The 27,226-nt window shown below is 35.9% G+C and overlaps 1 protein-coding gene and 4 non-coding genes across 5 annotated transcripts in view; 2 read left to right on the top strand and 3 right to left on the bottom strand.

Moving 5' to 3' along the window:
* The window catches only part of Dhc1 (dynein axonemal heavy chain 1), a 167,513-nt gene that overhangs the window by 101,836 nt on the left and 38,451 nt on the right, over window positions 1-27,226 (bottom strand). Inside the window, exons 26-38 of the mRNA XM_076135322.1 lie at window positions 22,609-22,808; window positions 22,042-22,517; window positions 21,578-21,789; window positions 21,278-21,502; window positions 19,773-19,945; window positions 19,120-19,275; window positions 17,981-18,191; window positions 17,401-17,595; window positions 15,537-15,833; window positions 15,345-15,463; window positions 14,891-15,252; window positions 13,823-14,809; window positions 13,205-13,697 (exon numbers count right to left, since the gene is read on the bottom strand). Of these exons, the coding sequence (XP_075991437.1) occupies window positions 13,205-13,697; window positions 13,823-14,809; window positions 14,891-15,252; window positions 15,345-15,463; window positions 15,537-15,833; window positions 17,401-17,595; window positions 17,981-18,191; window positions 19,120-19,275; window positions 19,773-19,945; window positions 21,278-21,502; window positions 21,578-21,789; window positions 22,042-22,517; window positions 22,609-22,808 (4,106 nt within the window). The remainder of the gene's footprint in view (window positions 1-13,204; window positions 13,698-13,822; window positions 14,810-14,890; window positions 15,253-15,344; window positions 15,464-15,536; window positions 15,834-17,400; window positions 17,596-17,980; window positions 18,192-19,119; window positions 19,276-19,772; window positions 19,946-21,277; window positions 21,503-21,577; window positions 21,790-22,041; window positions 22,518-22,608; window positions 22,809-27,226) is intronic.
* TRNAR-ACG (transfer RNA arginine (anticodon ACG)) lies at window positions 6,993-7,063 on the bottom strand. Its single transcript has one exon. It is a non-coding gene; the product is annotated as a tRNA-Arg (tRNA).
* Window positions 8,321-8,391, top strand: TRNAR-ACG (transfer RNA arginine (anticodon ACG)). Its single transcript has one exon. It is a non-coding gene; the product is annotated as a tRNA-Arg (tRNA).
* Window positions 17,063-17,135, top strand: TRNAR-CCU (transfer RNA arginine (anticodon CCU)). Its single transcript has one exon. It is a non-coding gene; the product is annotated as a tRNA-Arg (tRNA).
* TRNAC-GCA (transfer RNA cysteine (anticodon GCA)) lies at window positions 18,509-18,580 on the bottom strand. Its single transcript has one exon. It is a non-coding gene; the product is annotated as a tRNA-Cys (tRNA).

The raw sequence follows: 27,226 nt of genomic DNA, 5'->3' as shown, positions 1-27,226 counted from the left end.
AAAAAAAAAATTCCATGTCACTTAGTTCAGCAATAATAGACACTTTTCGAAAAAGTTGAAATTCCACACCCTTGATCGCATTTTCAAGTCCTGTGATCAGCAATGTAACAATTTCGCTGTGTTTTTATGAATTTCGTGATCTTCATTAAATATGCTATTAATCGTAATACAAATTTATGCACAAAACATTGTTAATTTCATAAAAAAGTAAAGTTTTAGTGAGTCATGGTTCACAAAAATATCGTAAGTTAACTTTGACGCTTCATATTGAAAAAAAAATGTACTACACTACCCTTGGCAAGTTATTTCAAAAGTTGGCGCATTTAATCAAGATTTCAAAATGGTGCAACACTTGCCACTTTTCTTGCCATTAAAAATGTTATTTTTAATTGAACGACGAGTATCCTCGAAAATGTATCGGACGCAGTGGTACAATTGTATGGCCTCCTCGTTCCCCCGATCTAAATCCAGTAGATATTTTTTACTGGGAATGCATAAAATAAAAAGTCTATTCAAAATCAATAGAAAACCTATCAGAACTTCACCAGAAAATTGACACAGCGTCAGAAGAATTAAATGCAAGGAATTTTGCTTGACTGGTAAAAAGATCTTTTGTACGCCGTTGCAGAGCCTGTATTCGTGCCAGAGGAAAGCAATTATTTTTAGTAAAGAGGTAATTGAGTCAGTCCCTAACCAATATTTAATGTAATAAACATAATAGGTAATAATAATAAAAAAAAAGAATGAACGAACCATCGTTCTTATTTAATTGTTCTCCTTAAACTAAAGTAATTCCGAATTGTTTTCCTCTGGCACGAATACAGGCTCTGCAACGCCTTACAAAAGACCTTTGCACCAGTCAAACAAAATTCCTTGCATTTATTTCCTCTGACGCTGTGTCAATTTTCTGGCGAAGTTCTGATAGATTTTCTATTGATTTCGAATAGACTTTTTCTTTTATGCATTCCCAGTAAAAAATATCTACTGGATTTAGATCGGGGGAACGAGGACGCCATACAATTGTACCACTGCGTCCGATACATTTTCGAGGATACTCGTCGTTCAATTAAAAATAACATTTTTAATGGCAAGAATAGTGGCAATTGTTGCACCATTTTGAAATCTTGATTAAATGCGCCAACTTTTGAAATAACTTGCCAAGGGTAGTGTAGTACATTTTTTTTTCAATATGAAGCGTCAAAGTTAACTTACGATATTTTTGTGAACCATGACTCACTAAAACTTTACTTTTTTTATGAAATTAACAATGTTTTGTGCATAAATTTGTATTACGATTAATAGCATATTTAATGAAGATCACGAAATTCAAAAATACACAGCGAAATTGTTACATTGCTGATCACAGGACTTGAAAATGCGATCAAGGGTGTGGAATTTCAACTTTTTCGAAAAGTGTCTATTATTGCTGAACTAAGTGACATGGAATTTTTTTTTTATTTTTCCTAGAACCGGTATGACTTGGCCTTTCATCCTGTCTCGAATTATCGTTGAGTTTCGGGACACCCTGTATAACGGCGCACACTTTGTTTGATCGTCAATTTCTTTACAATCAAATTAACATGAGGTTACTTGAAATTGATGTTGACATTGGCATGATGATTTATTTTTTAAGAGCGGGGACATCCGAATGAAATTTCAGCCGTCATTCGATTCATTCTTTGACAGTGACTCGTACTTGACAGTTGCAAAACCATATTTTGCTCTTAATAGTGATTAATTATCGTAAGCTTTAAGGCTAAGTTCATATAATCGCGCGGAACTATCAACCGAGCGGTACAAGATCGAAGTAAACAGCTAGTATCGTCTACATCCAACAACATCCAATTGCACCTCGCCAGATCGTCGATCCTCCTATATCGACTATCTATACTAATATTATAAAGCTAAATATACATATCATAAAGCTGAAGAGTTTGTTTGTTTGAACTCGCTAATCTCAGGAACTAGATATTGGTTCGGATTGAAAAATATTTTTGTGTTAAATAGACCATTTAACGAGGTAGGCTTTCGGCTATATAACATCAGGCTAGAACAATTAGGAGCGAAGAAATAATGAAAAATGTGGAAAAACGTTGAAAATTATTACATTCTTGAGGGCTTCCGTAGTGAAAACGGTTCAAGATTCAAAAAATATATATTTGAAAGAATTATTCCTCTAAGACATATGTTTCAAGATGGTTACTTAGCAGTCGAAAAAATTCGACTATAAATAAAATATTTTTTGATATATTTTATGTAATATTGTGTTATTGGCGGAATTAGGCATAAAGCCTGAATCGCCACGAAGCTAAGCAAAAAAAAGAGTTGTATCAACGTAATAATAATTATTAATATTATGCAAAAATAATCGTCTTTGACACCTCGCCTAATTTCAATGAACACCTTAGAACATATTACAATTTTAAAATAGCACCGATTCATCATTGACGCCAACACAACACTAATTTTGCAAGCATAATTTTCAAAATGTGGGGTTAGGAAAATAGAATTGAAGTTGATCGTGATTTAGGAGAAAGAGAAAATTTACCCTGAAATCAGCGAAATAGAAAATAATCAATACCTTTGACACATCAATTGATGTGTCAAAGGGAAATATTGGCGGCCAGAAACAGTATACATAGCTACTGACGATCCTGGCCGAAAAAAAGTATTGGTGAGAAGGAGCACGAAATATCCTGAGAGAATCGTAAACCACACAATAGGTTCTACTTCTCTCATGCTGGCTGCTGTTGCCGATGGGACGATTTTACCCCCTTATGTTGTATATAAATCCCAACATGTTTATGACACGTGGAGGTTGAACGGTCCCGCGGGTTGTCGATACAATTGTACCACCTCTGGCTGGTTTGATTCAATTACATTTAATGATTGGGTCAAGACAACCATGCTTCGATATTTTAAAGATAAAAATGGCCCCAAGATCCTTATTGGCGACAACCTTTCATCGCATTTGTCGATTGATTTAATTCGTGAGTGCAAGTCGGTCCCCGCGATTCGCCAACTCGTTTCGAATTCTAGCTCTACTCGTTACTCGTTCATCGTTGGCGGTGGGACAACTGCCTTATGGAGAAAGGCGAAGATTGTTGGTGTTAACAAACATTCTTTCAATAAAATATTTAAACTGCCTCTACTACTGAGACTTATTTAGTATTTCATTCTAGCTGTCATCAAACAACAAGCACCTTTACATCATGCCTGCTCGTAGTTCGACTGATGTATCGAACAATTATGTTTGAAAAATACTGTTCGTTCGATTGATCGTTAGAGCGTGTGATTAAAATCATTGACATTTGATGGTACGACAGATCTATCGAACGATGTGTATTTTTAAATCCTTTTTGTGCGATCAATTGAACTGTACAATCGAACTATGTTACCGGAAGGGCTTCGGCTGAGGCGCAAAGAGAGTGCGCGGGCGGGGGGCGCACGAGGTAAACGAGGCAGGCGGCGGGGGCGGTATTTCGATAATTTCAACCGTTTTTCGTTTCAGTTTAAAATAGTGCAGTTTCCTCTGAAAACAGCATTTGCAACAACAAATAAATAAAGCTCAGGGGCAAACGCTTAAAGTTGCAGGTGTAAATTTGGAAAAAAACTGATTTTCCCCTGGACAATTGCGTGTTCACGAGTCTCAAACCCACAAAATCTTTACGTTCTGGCCAAGGAAGGAAAAACAAAAAACGTCGTTTATAAAAACGTATTGCAGTAACTTATCTTCTTCTTAAAATGTATTAACTAAACCTACAATAACCGATGACAATCAAACTTATTATTTCAAGCTGGACTCCGTTATCGCGAACCTGCCGGGAAACCTTTTCTCAATGATCGACATAAAATGATACGGCTAAATTTCACCAACAGATATTTACAGCACAATTATGATAACGTGACGTTTATGGACGAAAAAATTTTTGTGTCGGATAAAGATGGGCACATGTCACTTTATCGTACTAACACTAGATACAATGAAGAAAACAATCTTCCTAACAGACGCAGTGGGCGTATCTCTTGCACTTTTTGGGGGTGGATGAACTCAGCTGAACCTCCAGAAATATGCGAAGTCACCGGTCATATGACCGGTATATATTATGTAGACATCTTAAAAGATGACATAATCCGTTGGACACACACAAATGGAGGTGGACAACATGTTGAGAGCAAAAACGTTTCTGAAGGGCTAGACAATGGCAGTATGGGCGTTACTAAAAAAAATAATGGAATGGACTTCGCCGTGACCTATTGGAAGATGGGGAGCTTCCAAAAACTATATCAAGTAAATTTGATGATGCTACTTTCGGCCGGAGTGTGTGAGTGTGTTGACGAGAATGGGTGGATTCTGATAAGGCCAGATAATGTAACTTTTCAAGGTCTTAGAGGATATGGAAATATTGAAAGAACAATGTTTCCTATAATTTTATGTTGGGCGGTTACAGCACATAAGTTGCAAGGAACCGCTTTGAGCAGCGGTTTGAGAATATTTTACAAAAACTTGGTGAAAATTCGGTAGTGGTACTGGACAATGCTCCTTACCACTCAAGACGCCAAGAAAAAACACCCACCACAGCATAGGGAAAAGCAAGTATTCAAGAATGGCTGCGTAATAAAGAACTCAGCTACGATGAAAAAGACGTAACGGCCAAACTTTTAAAGAAAGTTAATGACGTAAAGGCGAACTACCAAAATTACGCTGTGGATGAGCTCACAAAAAAAAAATAAGGTGGAAGTCCTAAGACTGCCACCTTATCATTGCGAGCTCAATCCTATTGTACTCGTATGGATTAGAAGAATTTTTGAGATTAATTATCTGGTGATTTATATCAATCGAGAAAGAAGTTGACTCGTTTTATTTGAGCCATGTAATTCAAACCATGTTTATTTGTGAGTCATAGGTTGATCATTTAAGTGATCTTACAATAAGGTTAGTTTGCCATTTCTTTAAGGTTTTTGTCTATTTGTACCTGCTGTGGAACATCCACGTGTACGGGTCGGATTTGAATGGAAATTACTTTGTTGTATACGTATGTATTTATTAAACCTAGGCAATGCATCGGATATGGTGTGTTGCCATCTGAAAGTATTCCTTCGGCCACGTACGAAACCGGAAGTTCGTAACTGGTTTTAATGGAATAATAAAGTCTCTCTCTACGATACCAGTTACGAAGGATTAGGTTTGTCCCCAATACGATACTTGGTTACGTAGTTACGAATAAAACATAATTTTCTTTTTACGATACCAGTTACGTAAGAATAGGAATAAACCTATTCCTGCGTAACTGGTGGCGTACAAAGAAAAAGTAACTGTTTCTTGATATACAGCCTGGAGACAGATGACTGACAGACAAAATCCAGACCAAATATATCAAATAATTCCCCTATATTTTCATTGCAACGCTGGTAATTAGAACAAAAGATAAAATAAATACACATATTAACGAAAAAAAATTTAAAGTCCCATCCTTACCAATCTTAATGTTTGATGTTTTTCTAAATTAAATCTTATAAGAGAACGGAGTCATAATCTCGATACAACGACCAATAGATATGTAGTTTTCATTTAGTTGAGAAATTGTGTATTTAATTTCATTATTAATTTCCATATATCTTTTCGACATTTTGGTATTATTTTTGTACATGTCTGCTATTTTGATTTTTTTGCTTAATATATCTAATAAATGGGCCACAGTCGGGTTATTTTTTCCTATAAATCGATTCAACCTACTATGCCAGCCTTAGAGGTTATTTGTTGTTCGAATCCTTTCAAAACAACAGCAGATCTTTTGAAAATTCGCTCTTTTAGTCCACTATATTGATTCAATTTGGATATTTCTTTGCTTTGTGGACTCTTATTCATTACGTACTTTAGACCACTGGCCAAGTATTGTTTGGGCAATCGTACAAGGCCTACACACCTCGCCACGTGTCTATTTTTCACTGCAGTTGAAATTTTTAAATGTTTGGCTTTTGGGAATAAACAGCGATTCAAATGTTAAAAACATCCCTTTATATGGAATTTTCGATGCACTTTTCATTTTGATGATGATTTTTTTCATCTGCCAATCAGGGAATACAGCTTTTATTAACCTTGAAACAATTTCATAGATGTTTTGTCTTTAATCTGGGAGTAAACAATAAATCAGAGGTATAATTGTTTGCGTATTTCCGTCATAGCCATGAATCGTGTACGCTGTTGCTTGAATGCTAGGGGATAGATAGGGGACGATTTGAATGTGCCATCTCCTATATAGTATATGCTCAAATTCTTGTATAATTGCTCTGACATTTTTATTACAAATTAGAAAAATTTGTTTGCCTTCAAGCTCATACTCTGCTAATTTAAAATTGTGATATTCAAACGAACTCTGCATTTTAATGAGCCCCTGGTATTTCATATCGGAGCGATTCTAACTTCACTGTGCTGGCCGCCTCTAACTTAACCAAATTTAACACTGGTAGTTTTTATCACAAAAATGTAAGAAAGTTTAACTGACATTAAAAAACAACCATTAGATGTAAATAATATTTTATCAGAATTAGTTTCTTTATTCTATACGCGCATAACTTTACAACAACTAAACTAAATTGGAAATTTATTTTTTAATATGTTTGTAACTGTTAGGACAAGGTTTGTATGGGATCAAAATTCTCTCACAAATGGAAACAACATTATAAAATTGTGATATATCCGGACGAAGTAGGGCCAGTTCGCTAGTAATAACTATAAAAATGTTCTGATTAATACAAACCACTTTGCAGAAAGCAAGCACATTACTTTAGTCAAACCAATACCTTATGGTAGTTTTTTCTTTTTTTAACAATGCTATATTTAATATTCTTTTAAAACCTTAAAAAAAGTAATCTCTGTACATGTTAAACCAAAATAACTCAATTCTATCAAATTTAGTGTAATATTGCAAATACAATCTAAAAATATATTTATAAAAAACTCAAAAAGGCGGCTAAGTCGGATAATGAAGTGAGGGCACTCGGATTCGAACCGAGGTCTTCCGACTCGTGGTCGGATGCTCTACCGCTGAGCTACGCCCCCGCTACGAGAGCCATGCGAAATAATGAAACCCTTTACGCGGCAGACAGTGATCGTTTTTGATAGGATTAATTAAAAAATATAATCTCTGATTGTTATCCGAGATGTAAAATTAAAACCGTGTAATAGTTTAAAATGAATAATTTTATTTAAAAAAAAATACATGTCTGCTTTTTACTTCGTCGTCTCGTTTAGCATTTAATATTTAAAAAAAATTGTCTAGTAATATAATCTTAAATCATGTTTTCAGTGATTAGATCAACTGACATTCTTGTGTAGTTTATTATATTATTATATCAGTATCGATGACGGACACTTTGATTTCTGCTGCCTTTTCATGAAATTGCTACGTCGTAGGACTTGAGTCTACGTGCTACGACGGAGAACCGTGTTTTTATTTTAAATTGTATGTATAAACTTCGCAATGTATTGCGGAATGTTGTCGCCAAGATATTAGCCAAGAGTTTAACCTTCATCTAGCGAAGATTGGCAACAGTGTTAAATCTGAATTGATTTAGAGGCGGCCAGCACAGTGAAGTTACAATCGCACCGATATGAAATACCAGGGGCTCATAAAAATGCAGGATACGATTGTGTACGTTCGCTCAATCACCTGTTGCTTCGTCTGTGTATGTGTGTGTGTTTTAGTTTCACGAGGCGACGGGAGGGAGAAATCAATAGATCGTATATTAAAACCATGTTACTAAACTAAACAAGAAAAGTCAGCATTAAGTATGACAGGCAAAAAATTAAGATGGGTTTACGCGAATTATGTATTCGATGCACTCTAAATATAACTATACATATATTATTAATTGATTTCTTTTTACTATATTTTTACAAGTTTACTGAAACTATAAAACAAATAACAATAGGTGCCAGAAATGTAAAAGAAATTTAATTTCCTACAAAATTTCGGCTAATGATTTTCCAATCTTGGCTAGATGAAGGTTAAACTCTTGGCTAATGCAATGCAGACTTTTCTTGTTTAGTTTAGTAACATGGTTCTAAAATACGATGTATTGATTTCTGATTATATTACTAGACAATTTTTTTAAATATTAAATGCTAAACGAGACGACGAAGTAAAAAGCAGACATGCATTTTTTTTTAAATAAAATTATTCATTTTAAACTATTACACGGTTTTAATTTTACATCTCGGATAACAATCAGAGATTATATTTTTTAATTAATCCTATCAAAAACGATCACTGTCTGCCGCGTAAAGGGTTTCATTATTTCGCATGGCTCTCGTAGCGGGGGCGTAGCTCAGCGGTAGAGCATCCGACCACGAGTCGGAAGACCTCGGTTCGAATCCGAGTGCCCTCACTTCATTATCCGACTTAGCCGCCTTTTTGAGTTTTTTATAAATATATTTTTAGATTGTATTTGCAATATTACACTAAATTTGATAGAATTGAGTTATTTTGGTTTAACATGTACAGAGATTACTTTTTTTAAGGTTTTAAAAGAATATTAAATATAGCATTGTTAAAAAAAGAAAAAACTACCAAAAGGTATTGGTTTGACTAAAGTAATGTGCTTGCTTTCTGCAAAGTGGTTTGTATTAATCAGAACATTTTTATAGTTATTACTAGCGAACTGGCCCTACTTCGTCCGGATATATCACAATTTTATAATGTTGTTTCCATTTGTGAGAGAATTTTGATCCCATACAAACCTTGTCCTAACAGTTACAAACATATTAAAAAATAAATTTCCAATTTAGTTTAGTTGTTGTAAAGTTATGCGCGTATAGAATAAAGAAACTAATTCTGATAAAATATTATTTACATCTAATGGTTGTTTTTTAATGTCAGTTAAACTTTCTTACATTTTTGTGATAAAAACTACCAGTGTTAAATTTGGTTAAGTTAGAGGCGGCCAGCACAGTGAAGTTAGAATCGCTCCGATATGAAATACCAGGGGCTCATTAAAATGCAGAGTTCGTTTGAATATCACAATTTTAAATTAGCAGAGTATGAGCTTGAAGGCAAACAAATTTTTCTAATTTGTAATAAAAATGTCAGAGCAATTATACAAGAATTTGAGCATATACTATATAGGAGATGGCACATTCAAATCGTCCCCTATCTATCCCCTAGCATTCAAGCAACAGCGTACACGATTCATGGCTATGACGGAAATACGCAAACAATTATACCTCTGATTTATTGTTTACTCCCAGATTAAAGACAAAACATCTATGAAATTGTTTTAAGGTTAATAAAAGCTGTATTCCCTGATTGGCAGATGAAAAAAATCATCATCAAAATGAAAAGTGCATCGAAAATTCCATATAAAGGGATGTTTTTAACATTTGAATCGCTGTTTATTCCCAAAAGCCAAACATTTAAAAATTTCAACTGCAGTGAAAAATAGACACGTGGCAAGGTGTGTAGGCCTTGTACGATTGCCCAAACAATACTTGGCCAGTGGTCTAAAGTACGTAATGAATAAGAGTCCACAAAGCAAAGAAATATCCAAATTGAATCAATATAGTGGACTAAAAGAGCGAATTTTCAAAAGATCTGCTGTTGTTTTGAAAGGATTCGAACAACAAATAACCTCTAAGGCTGGCATAGTAGGTTGAATCGATTTATAGGAAAAAATAACCCGACTGTGGCCCATTTATTAGATATATTAAGCAAAAAAATCAAAATAGCAGACATGTACAAAAATAATACCAAAATGTCGAAAAGATATATGGAAATTAATAATGAAATTAAATACACAATTTCTCAACTAAATGAAAACTACATATCTATTGGTCGTTGTATCGAGATTATGACTCCGTTCTCTTATAAGATTTAATTTAGAAAAACATCAAACATTAAGATTGGTAAGGATGGGACTTTAAATTTTTTTTCGTTAATATGTGTATTTATTTTATCTTTTGTTCTAATTACCAGCGTTGCAATGAAAATATAGGGGAATTATTTGATATATTTGGTCTGGATTTTGTCTGTCAGTCATCTGTCTCCAGGCTGTATATCAAGAAACAGTTACTTTTTCTTTGTACGCCACCAGTTACGCAGGAATAGGTTTATTCCTATTCTTACGTAACTGGTATCGTAAAAAGAAAATTATGTTTTATTCGTAACTACGTAACCAAGTATCGTATTGGGGACAAACCTAATCCTTCGTAACTGGTATCGTAGAGAGAGACTTTATTATTCCATTAAAACCAGTTACGAACTTCCGGTTTCGTACGTGGCCGAAGGAATACTTTCAGATGGCAACACACCATATCCGATGCATTGCCTAGGTTTAATAAATACATACGTATACAACAAAGTAATTTCCATTCAAATCCGACCCGTACACGTGGATGTTCCACAGCAGGTACAAATAGACAAAAACCTTAAAGAAATGGCAAACTAACCTTATTGTAAGATCACTTAAATGATCAACCTATGACTCACAAATAAACATGGTTTGAATTACATGGCTCAAATAAAACGAGTCAACTTCTTTCTCGATTGATATAAATCACCAGATAATTAATCTCAAAAATTCTTCTAAGCAGTTCGAATTGTGGCAACAGTGGCTATAATAGGTTAAATTATCCGTCTTTTACCAATATTCATCACGTCTAAACGAATCCTATAGTGTTTACTCCATTAGGCTGTAATGTAACTTTCATGTCAATTACGAAAGAACTCGTTCTTCGTAGACAGTGCTACGGGCGGTACGGGCGCTACGGCCACGTCGTAGAGCTTTGGGTTAACGGTTACAAATAAGAACGCAATTTCTCTGCTCGCACAATAATTTAGGTGACTTACCCTCGGTTTCTGATGTACATTTAGCGGCAGTTCATCTATTTAATAGCGTTAAAACTCATACAAAAAAAACGCTATTGCATAGACAGGTATGGTTAGAGAAGGCAGTATCCAAATCAAAATTAAATGTGTGTCAGGTATTATTATAACATGAATAATGCCTTTCACTATATTGCCGCACTCTTCCCCACTTTGAAACATTGCTACTAGCCTACATTTATAATACTAAACCTCTCTTTACTTTTATGTATTACTTTAATAAGCGTTTTATTATCTTCGTTCAAAATTACAAGAATGGCGCTAGGGAAAAATACGCTCAGCGCGCCCTCACTCCGTGACTATTGCAGACGATAATACATAGTGCTCATTCACGTTGACTCGCGGGCGCGGTGGCGGGCGCGGTCGCGAAATATCAAACATATGGCGATGTACCGAAGTGTTCACGTACAAACCGTTCGCGCGGTCTAAGTCGCGGGCGAGCTAGTGGCGTCGCGCGCGGCCCGCGTGGCGCGCTCGCGCCAATATCAAACGCTTGAAGATGTTCGTGTGTGTTCACGTCGAACTAGCGGTGGCGGGCGCGATTCACTCGCGCTGTCAAGTAAGATTAACCAGTTTGAACCAGTTTGAGCCAAACGCCCGCCTGGCGGCCAACGTGAACACAAATCGCCACGTCCCCGCGCTCGCGACCGCCACCGCGCCCGCTAGTTCCAACGTGAACAAGCACTTATTCTCTTGTGGATACAAAAATGTTTATACACGAAGCCCAACGATTTATTATTTTAAATAAAGACGGTAATTGTCGTCCATAAAACTATTTCTTATATTATTATTAATTGCAAAATAACATTAAATAAATTGTATTGACACTTAAAACTACCACCATCTCTGAGCTACTACCGGCACCACCTGGCTTCGTGTAAGTTGCTAAGGCTACTGGGCTTATTGGTAACCATGTAGCTGAAGAGATGGCGCTAACAGAGAACTCCTGCAGGTTTATGCTGCCCTGGTGTAATTTTCGAAGATTTCAGATTGCCCTGAAAGTCACGTGATTCAACATATAGATACTGATATTTGTATACATATGCGAAATTCCGCTTTTGCCATTTCTGACGGTGCTCCATACAAATTCCGAGCCAACATACCAGGCTCTCATAAATATATTGGAGTTCTTTTCAGCGCTATCTACTCAAGTTCCAGGCGACTACTGACCCGCAACAACGCGACTGCACGGGGGTGGTTAAGTACTGCCGTTAATGTTTAATAGATGGCGTTATATTCAACTCAGACTTTTCAAATAATAAGTTATCTAGTCAGATCCTGCTATACAACAACCTTCACCGAGCTGGTTATAGATGAAATATATTTTTCATCAAATAAAGTATTACAAAATATGTTTTGCGAAAGGGTGTCTAAAAAAATTCAGACGGTTCCCCATCAGTAGGACCTTTTTCTGTTTTTTTTTCCCATCAGTAGTATTCGATAGTAATATGATTTTGCGAGATACATTTTAGTAAATGTCATTCCAAATGTGTTTTTAAGTTATGATTAATGGATTTGGAGTGCAGGTTTTGCAATGCGAAACATTTTGAATCTGAAGTGACTTTAGGCGACCGAACTGCATTCAATTCATGTTGTATGAATTTAGATGAATGTATAAGTGGTCGACCACTGGGCGACTACAAGTAAATACAAAGGACATGACGGAATGAGAAGAACCATAATTCAAAAAAATATACCCTAATGTGGATCAATATTCACCTATTTGTTCATGGAAGAAAAACAGTAACTACAACGTCTCATTTCTTTAACAAATATATTCTTTGCAGCGCAAAATAAAACGTCAATGAAAAACCAAAAAAAGATCAAGACAAGACCGTAAAAAATGATACCTACTTAATATTCCATCAAAAACGTAAAAGTTAAATAAGAACTGTTGGTGGCTGACTTTTGTCCTTTGTCTACTACATATTGAAACTAACACATACTGGATATTTATAGATGTATGACGATGCCATACCACGTGCTCGAATTTAGAGGGAACGCACCAGGAACACATGTCCATACAGGAGTTCCTTTTAAGCGCCATCTATTCAACCCCATAGTGACTTATAGCTCACAACATCGTACGGAGTACAAACGCTTGAGTAATTTATTCTAAGTTCAATAGATAGAGCTATTTTATGTTTTAAAATGGTAACGTGTATCAAAAGCAGGTTCTTATCATAGAATAATATTTTTACCTATTTACTACATACAATCCTTTGCGTAGATCATAAAAATGAAAACAGGATCCCGTAATACATTTAAACAATAGGTACTAAACCCTACGGAGATAATATAATGACCAGAAAATAACTTACCTCATAAAATCAACGAAGACCGGTTCCTTGTCCATCATCTTTCTATACTCCACTCCCAGTATCTCCTCAGCTATATCGAATAGTGCTTTGTTGAACCAATCCTTGTCAGCTTGATGAGTAAATCTATCGGAAAATACCCTCGAGCATTCATGTTTCCATAAGAGCATCATACACTTCTCTGACTCTATGACAGTAGGTAATGTCCCTACCATTCCTTGCCAAAGTCTTGAAAGATCTCTCAAAGAAAAAACATAGTGGAACTTTGCCGGTGTCGGCAACAAATTCGCCCTTGTCCTCGACCACAGTTCTCTTGTAAGTGGTATCATTTTTTTTATAAGGGATCTAACATCAGATGCAAATCCTCGCTTGGCATTGTAGTGGCCCTCTCCAATCACTTTAAAGATTTTGTCGATAGAGTCGTTGTTGGGTAAAGGACAATTGAAAATGGAGAATCGCCGTTTCAAGCGTGCAGGGATATCATTCCTACCACCACCTATAAAATAAATATGAAATTTGAATCAGTTGAATCAGTTATACTAAAAAGCATTATAAATAATGATTACGGCTGCTTTACTAAATTACAAACGTTTTTTTTTTTGTAAGCAATATATCACTTACCTGGTTGCCCCATAGCAGCTAAAAACAGAATGTCAACCACTGTTGTGAAGTCGCCAGGCTTTTCTAGACTGTAAAATCCTCCCATGCTCATGGTCTGGCGTACTATTTCGTTAGTGATTTGATCACCCCACTCGTTAATTTGTGGTAGATTTATATCATCAATGAAGACAAGCATTTTCTTTCCACCAGGAGGTCCAAATGTCATGCCACTACGTTTTTCGACGTAGCTTTCGATTGTCTTTTGAAATTGATACGGGCTAGTTGCCGAAGAAAAGTTAAATGAACGACCTATAAATTGCTCTGGATTAGCATTTTTCATATAGGCCTTCATCATCACTGTCTTTGCTGATCCCTGTTCACCAAGCAGCAACACTGCCTTACCTTGTTTTGCAATACAGTGAATTAAATAATTGATTCTTACGTTGTCTACGATAGGTACTAATATACTTGAATAGTCTGGTGTAGCTGTGTCAGGGTATTGATAGTGCATCATGAGATCGTCCCAGAGTTCCCATTTCCCTGGGTGTTTGACGTAAAAGTCAAAAAATATACAGGGTTTGTTGTTCGGGTGCTTAGGAAAATCCAAAATTTCTGTGAAAGTTTTCTTCATATATGCATCGAATCGTTTTCTATCTCCAGTTTCTAAGAGAGATCCGAAGCCCCAAATAAGGCTAAACACATAAATCTTATGCAAGTGTTCATGAGTAAAAAGTATTATTTCCTCTCCCTTTTCTTTTTCTTCTTCATCATCAATATCACCATTGACGGACTTGCTAGCTGATGGGTCTTCAGTTTCCACAACTTGGGGAGGTACTAGTCCTTCTAAAAGATTGAGCATTTGAAATATAATATTACTTTGTAACACTCGCATACTGAAAGTAAGATTCTGAGTGCACCAGGTATAAATGATAGGAAAAGTTTGCTCAAATAATGGAGTGAATACTTCTATTTCACGCGGAGACCGGGTTTTAAGCCAAGCTCGCAGAACTGGAACAGAATAATAACAAAATGTATTCAAAATATGAAGTAAAATTTATAGAGAAGAAGCTCAATAGAAAATTGCTATACCTGGGTCCCAATCTAATCCTGAGGAGCTCATGTACACCATACCATTACGGGACACAGTAGCTGGAGACGCGTTATCAATATTCTCCGGTTCGAATATAATCTTCGATGTAGGTGACATTGTCAAACGATCACCATTGGCTAGTGTCAATGTCTTATTGTCATCGAGTACGGAGTTCAAGTTTTCTATCCATATACTGTCAACCGGACCATCTAAGACTAACCAAATATGTTCTCCAGTCTTAATCTTTAGAGTCTTGCGCCACAAAGCTGAGAATATACCGTCAGTCCAGTCGTTTGTAGCAACGTCCAGCCGCCCAAACATCTGAGCCGCTGTTATAGCTTTAGGATTCATTCTCATTTCCCTGAAAATTTTAAATGTTGCCTTGACTTCTTATCACTCCTACTAATAGGTTGGTCTAATGGGTAATAATAATATAACTTTAATAAAACTGACCTATGAGGGTTCTCGGTTTCCGTAAGTGCGTTCATAAGTGTATGAATGCAGGCTGTCTTTCCAGCGCCTGGCGGTCCCAGGGTCATAATACCGTGGCGAACTCGTTGTGTTTCGTACAACTGAACCATCAATTAACAATAAGTTACAGGGATACAAACTTTAACAATATTATATGCGATTAAAGATATGTACCTGAATAATCTTGAGCAACCATGGTGGATGGCTAATCAGCCCAATTTTATCAACTTCGGTCTTAATTGCCTCCTCCAAATCAGTATATGTGGTCTTTTCCAATGCCTGGTTTGGGAAAAGATCAGCTACGAGTGATATGAACAGCGGTTCATCTTCATCAATCAGTTTTGAAAGATTCATGTCTCTTAAAACTCTCATTACGATTGTACTTTCGTTATCTTTCGAGTTGACACGTTTTACAGCACCCAGTGTACGAAGAACAGATAAAATGTTACGGAGACCAAAGTCATAATGAACCTAAAAATCATTGCCAGTTAAATTATTGTAATTTACATATAACTAGTTCTACGCTTACTTTTTTATTCAATTCAGTGATCTATATGGTTGTGAAATATTCTGTAAATATTAGTGCAGTTTATTTGGTTTGGTCAACGTGGAGCTAAATTGAAACAATGAAATCTAAACGAATGAAGTATATTTAAGTTAAGTTATGTAATATTTATTTATTTATCATCACACACTTATATTCATGATTGAAATCCAAATATTATTTATTTGCAGAAAATATGGTACGAGAGATTGCATAATTTTTTTCGATGACGCAATTTTATTTTTGGGACATGACGTGTCAATTTAAACCTAACCTCAAGTTTGAGGGATCGCCACTCTTATCCCCTGGCCGCCATTTTGGAAACAGGGGCGAAAACACTTTTTTCGCGATACCTCGAAAACTATGCGTCTTACAAAAAAAATTGTAAGATCATAATTTGCAGCAAATTGTTTTGGCTACAAATATGTTTCTATAGCTTTTTGCCCTAAACTTGAAATTATAGAAGTTATAAGCAAAAAAGTCAGATTTGTATTAAAAAAAAAACTTTTTTGTTCTATCTTTTTTTATACACTTTACAAGTAAAATATTTCAGACCAATCTTGTAGATCTATGATCTTTTGACGAAAAGCATGCCCTATAAATATTTTTTAATTTAATTCATTCGAATCGCTCTTACAAAATTAATGTTTAATATTTTTCTAAATTATTATCACAAAAGATGTAGTCCCTACCTAAAATACAATATAAAAATAAAATATTTATAAAGTGTTACCAAAGTGATATAGCTTATAAGGAAACCACAACAAATCCTTATTTTAAGAGTATAATCAATACTTATGCATCGTTGCAGACTATTCGCTTCGTCAGAATAGATCAATACTGCGCGTTTGCGAAAACATGGCGGAGCATTACCCATGGCGTGGGCCCGAATCTAACCATCCTTAATCGCTAACTGTCTGAATTAATCGGCAAACATCAATATCTCTGTTTCATCAGAATTTTACTCTGTTTGCGTCTAAATAAATCACACATAGCCAATTTCTTTCTATCAAAATCAACTTTACTACTAATTTCCTAAATAACTATAATAAGCTAAAGCTTTACTAAACTTTAATAAGCTCTGACTGTCAGGATAATAACAAATATTTACGAGTATTCCTGAAAGCTAACAAAAATTTCCAGCTTGATAAATGGAGCCCCTGTGGCCTAATGGATAAGGCATCGGCCTCCTAAGTCGAGGATTACGGGTTCGAGTCCCGTCAGGGGTGTTACCAACACTTTTTTTGTAAATACTCAACTATTTTTCCAAATTTATTAAAACACATGTTTATGTTTTTAATATATCATATCAGAAAGGTGTAAGCATCTACAAATATGCAGATTAACTTAACTGTCCCGTATGTTTTTTTAATTTCTTACACAAGAATTATCAATATAAGTAGTTGTCTTTTTTAATATCAGCTTGTTGTCGACGAAAGTGTAAGCAGAAGTGAAAAAATGCCAAAGTTTTTAGCAAAAATCAATATTACCCACCTGTTTAGTCAACTGCTCTTCACAAAGTTTGTATAGCGTGTAGAACTTCCTGGCTAAAGTAATATTTTCTAAAAAGCCACAGGAAGCAAGTTTGACTCTTATAATGATCTGTCTGTCTGGCACCATCATGGCTACTGTCCGAAATTGGACTTTCAAGTTTTCGGGCAACTCCTTACGACCTGCGTACCCGGGATTCTACAACAAAGAAAAGACAAACCTTATTTACTATTTATATTTCAGGACTGAAGTTCTGTAGTCTATGGTTACATAACCATAACTTAAGGAGTGTTTTCGAAATGTTTTAGTTTGGCTGCTCTAAATGAGCGTGCGATCTTAAATCAATTTTAACAATCGTAACTATTACAATCATGTATTTGAAGTAATGGGATTCATTACAGCTTAAGTCATGTACCACTTAATTGAATAATTAATAATTTTGAAAATTAGTTTTGTTAGTTAATTGTTATATAAGAACGCAAACCTAACATGTTTTAGCGTAACTATATAAATACAAGAACTCCTTCTTAACGTTCTATAAAACCTTGGCTTGATTAAAAATAAAATTATTTGCAAAACTCACCATAGTGATGAAAATACCGAACTCAGGGCACATTTCTGACATGTCACCGTCGGTAAATAGAAAGGTCTTTTTCTTCTCCTTCTTAGCTGCCAACACCACGGCGACCTGCTGTGCGGCTACCGACAACACCGGCAACTCTATACGGTTGAACTCATCAAAGCATCCCCAAGAACCAGATTGCGCTAGACCCTTGTAAATACGACCGAGACCTCTGCAATGTTAATAATAAAAATACAACTACAATATTAAATAAATACAATAATAAAAATACAACTAGTTTTTGTTAGTTAATCATAGTTTAGTTAATAATATCAATTTAAATATAACATAATAACTATTTCAAAATTGAATTAGGTACATAAGTAGTTGTAGTATGTTTTGATATATGTTGTACAATAAGATAAAAATCTACAATATGTCTCATAAATAGTTGTCAACTTAAAAATGCACTTTTACAGTACCGAAGTCGGGTAAAAATAATTTTAAAACTTTTAAAACATCACAAAAAGGTATTTTTTGCAGTCAAACAGGGGATACCCGGGTTTGAACCGGGGACCTCTCGATCTGCAGTCGAGTACTCTACCACTGAGTTATATCTCCCTTATAACTGTTTCTGAAATACCTAGACGGATACGGTTGTTTATCGACTAACTCTACGTCACAGAGGCTTCTCTCATTTTATAATCTCCTAGTAGTTCGAAACCGCTGTACCTACTGGTTTCGTTCACGCTGGAACGGGGGGGCATTTTTCAATAGATTAGTGGAAAACGTGTTGTGCACGTTGTCTTTTATGCACTCCAAATAAGCGCAAGATGATTAGTGTTTTTACGAAACAAAAAACTGCTGAACTCCTCAAATCTAGTATATTATAATGGTGTTATTTAATTTTAACGTTGCTACGTTGTATTGCTTAGTTTCTGTACTAAGTATGTTAGGCGCTCGGGCCTAGTCATATAGTAACCAACTAGACTTTTATATTTGCGTCGCTTGAGGTCCTCGACAGGTACAGCTTTGGCAATACGTATTAGGCACAATTACATAATCACTTATTGGGTTGATTAAATAAGTTCACGAGCAACATAACTATTCATCTAAGATTAAACTCTAAGCTAAATATAAAATTTAGGCATATTACGAACCGATAGTCCATTTGGTCGGAACAATTGAATACCACGACGTACTTCGCGAGAGTCTTGCCCATGTCTTTGACTGTCTCCGTCTTGCCAGTACCAGCAGGGCCGCAAGGGGCGCCACCCATACTCATGGCCAAAGCTTGGGCAAGTGTTATATAACATCTGAAAACGAGACTTAGAGTTATCTCGCGATTAAAATCTCTTCACATACTAATATAAAGTGGATATAAAACTCTTCATAAACCTTTTTAACCTCGTAGCTGACAGGAAAAAGTGTAAGTTTTGGCGGAATTATGTAGAGAAGGAGAGCAAGAAGATGATAAGCAACAATAGAGTCAATTAACGACGAAATATTACCACTTATTTTACGCTTTTCGGTAAAACTGAGATTTAGCTACATAATATTCTCTTTTCTTTAGAAAATACAACTCCCGCACTAAGAATTGCTCTTGCATCAAGGGGCTTTTACAAACTTACAAACAACGGACACAAAGCACAACCAGAGGCGAAGCAATTATTCGTGGATGGCACAAATATTTGTTCCCTGTGGGAATCGAACCCACGACCTCCCGACGCAATGGTAGCGGCGTGGCGACCTAAACCACGGCTCCATGGAGGCAGTCACTTTGCAAGGTGTTGTTTGTGAATATTTAATTTACCTGTCAGTTAATGGGGTGATGACCAGCCGTTCTGTGCAACCTAAGTATTCATTTTGATAAGTAAATGTGACGTCAGTGACCGATATCCAAGTTTTATCCGCGTCTTCCTTGAAGTAGAACCGACATTGCTTCAGCCACTCGAAGTCGTTAGCAGAACGTATGTTCAGGCGACACTACAAAATGTTCAGTTTATTAACTTTAAATTATTAAGAACTTAACTTAGGATCTTATTTAATTGTTAAGTTTTTTGCTACTAATATTGTCATTTGTTATATGTTGTTCATGGCATTTGAAACCGAGAAGTGGGCAAGCACAATAAGACTAAAGGCCCATTTAGACGGGGAGAGTTTCTCGTACGGTTCCGAGCGAGAAACTATACGCTACTATCACAAGCAATAATCACCATAACACAATCGTATCAAAATGTTTACATACAGGCAAGAATTAAAATCTCGCCTACGATTATGTCATACGAGATTCGCTTATGACTTATCGCTAGGCGATAATTGCCTATGTCTGTTTACACAACGAAGGTATAGTAAGCAGATTGTTGCTTACGAGAATCTTAACTTGTATTAACACGATCTCGTGTGACATATTTTCAAGTTGATACGAGTATCGTACAAATCAGTTTGAATCGTTTTTAGTGCGAGATTTGTCATTCGAGTTTAGTGATCCGATGAACTCCGATGTGAACTCCGATGCCCGATTCTCCATTTTCGAGAACTGATAGCGACACACAGAGGTGGAATTCAAGCATGCAAGATGATTTTCCAAATGATTCAACCAATGCACAATAATTATTTTTTTCCAAATATCTCTATATTAAGTTGATTTATTATAAGCTAATTGGCATTTATTTGTTTTGTAATCTACCTTATTAAAGCAAGACTGATTTTGAATATATACTTAGGTAATCTTTTTTTTTTCTTTATTTTTGATCTTTTGATGGTACTCTAAATATTTCTGATAATGTTTGAAATGAATCTCCTGTAGCCAAATATTTTAAAGTTATTTCCAATTTTGTACGAGCGGGTATAGCTTGACGCATATTTGTGTTAGTTTTTTGTATAGATGGTCCAATTTCTTGAACTAAATATATGAGTTGAGTTTTCGTAAGCCGAAACATATTTTTGAATGTCTCCTAATGTCTGTTAGATGCTCCCAAATCATTTCATCTAGCTATCCATTTTTAACCCAACACGTTTTCTTCTTTTTCCGTTTAACTAATTCTTGCCTTAGAAGAGCAGATATAATTAAAACACCCTCGCGCACTGCACTCATGGTAGCAACTGGCATAAAATCTCGAAATACGATTATTGCTTTGAAATTATGTTTACACGGACATAACAATATTCCATTGCAAGGCAATTCTCGCCCAAAGCAACTAGCGAGGAGAGCGAATGTTTAGACGAAAAAAATGATATATATTCTTTCGATAATCGTATCTTCGAGACGAGAAACTCTCCCCGTCTAAATGGGCCTTAAGCGTATTACGCACTTACCAACATATCAAAGATATCTCTTTGGTGTACATGTATAGTAATGAGCGTTTCAAATTTAATCCTCTCTATCTTCAACAGATCTCGAGTAGTTTGATCAATTAACGTGTTAAGTAGCTCTAAAAATTTGTTATTAGTCTCCATCATTATTTTCTTGTCCTGGCGAGCCTGCATGAGAGCCAATTCAGCATCTCTTGTCCAAATGATTTGTATTCCGAGCAATCCTATCTGTGAGCACAAATGAGTTAGTTTTAGACGCACGAGATTAACCTTTAATGAGAACTTCTTTCATTTTGAACGTACCTGAGCAGGCATCTTGTCAAGAAAAAGCAGTAAGTTGAAGCCAGGGTCGTTGATGACGGCCACCGCGTTTCTTATGATGGAGTGCAAGCTGCCCTGAGCTGATTGCAACAAAGATGTAAGCCAAGTCTCTACCGACCCTTCGGCTCTCACTGGACGCTCCAGTTTAATTTCTTCGCCCTCGGATGATACGATTGCTATCATTTTATTATATTCTGGAAAATTTGTGAGTTGTTTAAACTATTAATACTAGTATTCGACCAAAATTATAATATTTTCTACGGGCATTCTATAGTTACTCTCTGGAACCCGATGAAATATAATAGAATTGTTGCAATGGTTTAAATTAATATAAAACCACTTTCACTAGACTTCTTCTAAATAAACATTATAAAATCATGATATGCATTTCTTGTTTATCTTTGATGCTATGTGTCATGAACTGAAAGTTTAAGAAACATGCTCACCTATGTCATGGAACTTAACGTATCTTATGTTATCAAATATTGATAATAAATGGTTCTGAATTGTGTGTGAATCCGAAGCTTGACCGAGGATTTCTAACAACGCGGGATCTGATACAAAGAAAAATCTCGGAAACATGGTTCTTTTCCTTTCCAAGTAGCCGCTGAGACTTTTCTGGCATAATTCCAATTGTTCTTGAAGATGTGGTAGTAATTGTCTCAACAAATCATCTCCGACACAGCATGAAACAACGCCTGGGGTTTCGTGTGCTCTTTGCATAATTTTCTGCCAGGATTTGTCAATTTTAGAGAACCTTTTAGCTTCTTTAGGCAATTGCTTAGCAATGTCACCGCCGACAAATACGGCTTCAAGATACACCCACATATTTTGAACTAAAAGCCATCTCTCTAAAATTTCGTTCGTACTTTGCAGATCGTATAACCATTGTTGGATCTGCTTTCTAAATGGTGCATTGTAGCTAAAAAAATATAACTTGTATAAGAGTAAAATCCGGCGCTTATTAAGAAATTTATATTCGTATATTTTCCCTATTATGTACGATTCCTTACCGATTAGAAAGCAATGAGCCCAATATCATTAAACTGTCTTCCAGTTGCCCGATGGTCTCGGCAGTGGTATCACCTCTCAGTAGCAGTTCACCCCTGTTGTTAAAAGTTTGGAACGTCAGCTCATGTACTGACCATTCATTTGTTACTTGACGTAGCTTTGCTTCAATATCCTTTTCTTTCATAGCTGATATACAGATGTCCTATAAAAAAGAACAAACGATGTGAACAATAATACTTACATTGTGTAAAAATCTAAAGTTAGGCATGTAAGTTTATTTTATAAATCGTTGAATTATTTTGCCCCTAATAACAAACATATACACTAGTAACATTAATATAAGCTGGTTCGGGTTCGAATATTCACATACATGATAATTTAAGTCTTACAATACCAGTTTTTCACTTTTGAGCAATAAGACAATGAAAATAGGTCTAAAAAGTACTCTTCAGAAGAAACGCAAACCTTCATCTGGGTTTGCAATGTATTACGAGCGTGGAACAGATGGCGCAACAAGCGGTTCGAAAAAATGTGTTCGGGGTTCAACAGCTTTGTCTACAGCTACTGGGATATCGATTATGAAATACAGATTTTTAAATTAAGCTGATAATATTTATATAACATAAAACAATAATTCTTACTGCAACCAATGCACGGCAACCATATCGCAAAACGATCCCGGAGTATAGGTGGAGCTACTAACGCTCCGAGTTTAGGCTAGTTTCGTTCACAATATACTAGGATATCATGAGCATAAAGGAGTAGTGATATTTTCAAAGCTCCGCCTCCGCGCATCGATCCCTTTACCCCTGACACATTTATAGTCCAAGAGATATGCCCTCATATTTAAGTAATGTTATTTCTATTAATCTGCTTTAATGTCGAAATTATCGAATGTGTCGAAATTCAATAATAATAATTTATATACAGAATAAATAATTTATACTTCGCTATCAAAATGTAATTTTATAAATCATGATAATAATGTGGCTCCATTGCTTGCGTTTCAAAATTATTATTCTCTTGGCTGTAATCACTCTCCTTTGTTCTTATGACTGCCCTTTTCAGATATTATTTATTCACGTTAACACTACATTGATAAAAAAATTGTGTTCCCTAATGATTATATGCAACATAGAGAAACATTCGTTAATTACGTCTCTTAAACTACCGGTTGCTGGGGCGTGAATTTAAATACGAGGGGTGAACGGCAAATGGACTCGCCCAAAGAACAATGATGTTCCTATGAACTCGTGATTGCCTGGTACAGTTACGGATGATTTTTTGAAAAATTTGCACGTAGTTTACGTCGGCAAACGATTGAAGGGACAAGAAATATTGGGAAAGTAATGGTTTAATTTTATTTTCTTACACAATTCTTATTCAATACATGCATAACTTTATTTAATACTTTTTGGCTACGTTAACCTTTGGTGTGATTGCTAATTTTATGAAAACTGTATGTAGCACTACAGGAGGCATACGAAAGATACACTCCGCACGATATTTAATAAGTTTTATTTGTATTCAAATCACGAGAAGTTAGATTTTAAACCACTACTGTCCCACTGCTGGGTAAGGGTCTTCTCAAGAAGAAGGGAGGGTTTAGGCCTTGAGTCTACCAACCTGGCCAAGTGCGGGTTAAGGACTTTGCATGGTTTTAAGAAATGTGACATTAAATAACTTCAATTAACTTTAATTTATACATTTACTTTCATTAACAGTTGTAAAACATCAACACAACTTTAAATTTGTCGCCTCGCCCTCCCTCTTTACCAAATAAGTATCCGCTATACTCTTCTCCCTCTCTTATGATAGGTTAACCATACATTTAAATTATTTTAGACATTTGAATTTCCTAACATTAAAAAGTGTACAGTGACTTTCTTTACAGTATTTTCACAACAAATCTTCGCCCGTATTGGTACATTTCGGCTTATAGCTGCGCCGTTAAACTTAACGACGACGTGATGTCGTTCTTACAAAAGTGTTTTACTGATAGTGTAATGAGAACAGAACAAAATATTATCTTTGTACCCATATAATGGCAAATGGGAATACCGTATCAATTTTTACGGCAGTCAAAATAGCTGACGTTTTAATAAATTTAGCAAACCGGGACCTTGTCCGGTATTTGTATTGAAGATGGTTATCATGCTTTAAACCCGCCCCTTCCTCACACCACTCGTTCCACAACGGTTTCCCCCGAAATCACCCTCGACTCCAAAACCTCTGCACGTTTATGTTCGCCTGGTAGTCTATGTGCCAAAACCACCTGTTGCTTCAATTTTCCCATACTTTTCAGACAATGTAGTGCCATGGGAGCTAAAGTCAATGTCGAATTTCACCATGGTGGTGGGTACCAGTACCAACAAATTATTTGTGACAACATAGTCCCTATAACTGCACAGCGTTGAAAACGCACAGCGCCCCTACCGCACACAAATGGAACCAATGCATCGGGCCTCTCAATAAAACGTGCGTGTTTATTTTATAAGTAATAGATAGGTTCCTCCATAAATAAAACTTTTGATTTAAGACTTAACCCAAATCCCAAATACTTAATCGTCGACTTTATTTTAAATAATTGTGCCAGAAGAAGCATCTTTCTAATCTTAAAAGATTTCATGTAAAAATTACAACGTAACAGTTATTTCCAAAAAATAAAATATTAAAATCCAAAAATTGTTAGTTAAAATGCATATCAACAAATAATATTTTGAGTTGTTGTTAATTAGACATTCTCGGCATGAAATTAATAAATAGCGTTTGTCGAATGCGCAGAAAGGAGCAACGTTTAAAAACTCTGATTCATTTAAAATAAGACTTATATTTCATCTTCTGTAATTAATGTCAAGGATCGAGGTTATTATCCTAATAGCATGGAGTATAGTGAAATCCATGGTCTTAGGCCTTGCCCAAAAGAGGCACAGTCGCCTCGACTGTTTCGTGCGTATTTCCTATACAGTACCCCGTGCTAGGGCCCCAGATTATTGCGCATGTGCGGAGCCATGCCGCTAACAAACCTGAACAGTGTTTTTATCACCGCGCGAGTACTAGGGAGCCATGAGTTAGAAGTGTTTCAGAGCCAAACTTCATATTGTAAATGAAAATCTACGCATGCGTACTTTGTAATGACAGTCTGAACATGCTGAACTTATTCCGAAGAGACTGACAGCTATTAATTTGGCGCCATTTTCAAATACCCCAAAACAACGAAGAGGATCTTATTTCTGATAAGAAAAATAACAAATTCGTATTAAAACTGCCTAATAGAGTTTTCGGCATTTAAAGTGTTTGGGCTTTCGTTTCGGTTTCCTTATAATATCTGCAGTATTCTAGTTGAAATAATATACTACTTCCCGTCCAACCATATTAAACAATATAACAGTAGCAGACTCTTTATGATAATTTGTAGAATTATATTGTGAAAACAAAAACATGTGCAGTTTTACGACTCCAAAGTAGCCAGAAATGAATTAATACAGCATTAATAAAACTTCAAAACTAATCTTATTGGCCAGTGAATAAATTGTAAAAATATTGATATCTTGAATCCCATCGAACCTTAAACTATAACGTAACAGTGGCATTCCTTTACATTAAATTAACATTGTTAGGGTTAACTTTACGGCTGGCATTCACGCAGCAACAGAACGTTAACCTAGTGTAAATGCACGAGCGGAACTACGTTCAGAGAGCTGAGTGTGGTGTAAGGTATTTCTCTGAAATGCGCATGTGCAGAAAACCATCACGAAGTAAGCATCAACCAAACTACGTAAGGTTACAACTCCTAATAGCTTATGAGCTCTTGGTATAAACGCGGAGAATGCTGCTGTGTTCCGAACAGTTCTGAATACGCAGAATGCAATGCGCATGTGCAGGTCTTTGGTATGAAGTGTGGCACGTCCTATGTCAAACAGTTTGCTGCCCTTCTTGTACACACATTTCATCGCCAGATATGAGAACGAATTCTTAATAAGTCAGCCACACACATGTCATAACGGTTTGCCATTCATCGGCCTAGCTAGGCGGCAAACCTCATTATGTGTAGATGAACCCGATCGGCACAAGCCGAATAAGTTAGTCGATTTAATTGTTGTTCTATAAATATTGCCGAACTGACATGTGTAGCCCCAAGTTTGTCATAAACATTGTCACAAAATTTTAATGTTGTTTCTTCAAGCCACATCCGCCGCAAAGATAGAGTTCTATAAACGATAGATCTAAACTTTATAAACTCTTATTGAAAATGTTTTATAGTCGCTACATACAAAAGCTACGCGCATGCATTTAGGAGACTTGGCCAATAGCCAATAGCGGATTTATGACCAGGCTTTTGGATTGCGGCTGCAGGCTATTTGACAAACTAGGATTGCTGTATAATATTTTTCATAAAATAAACGACTTATAGGTAAATCATCCGCTAATGAACAACTGTACTAAAAACGTTATAATAATAACAGACGCTCTTTTCGGTCAATATGGTTCTTGGAGCTAAACCAAATTGACCGATTAGAGTGTATGAATGGTAGTAGGTAAAATATACAACTTAAGATAGGCAGCGCATTTTGCCGTCTGAAGTTTGTTCAAGTGAAGTTATATCAAATGAGGGGTTCT

Source organism: Anticarsia gemmatalis, chromosome Z (genome assembly GCF_050436995.1).
Source record: "Anticarsia gemmatalis isolate Benzon Research Colony breed Stoneville strain chromosome Z, ilAntGemm2 primary, whole genome shotgun sequence".
Lineage (NCBI taxonomy): Eukaryota > Metazoa > Arthropoda > Insecta > Lepidoptera > Erebidae > Anticarsia > Anticarsia gemmatalis.
Note: the sequence above shows the minus strand (reverse complement) of the source record. Positions and strands in the feature narration are given on the sequence as shown.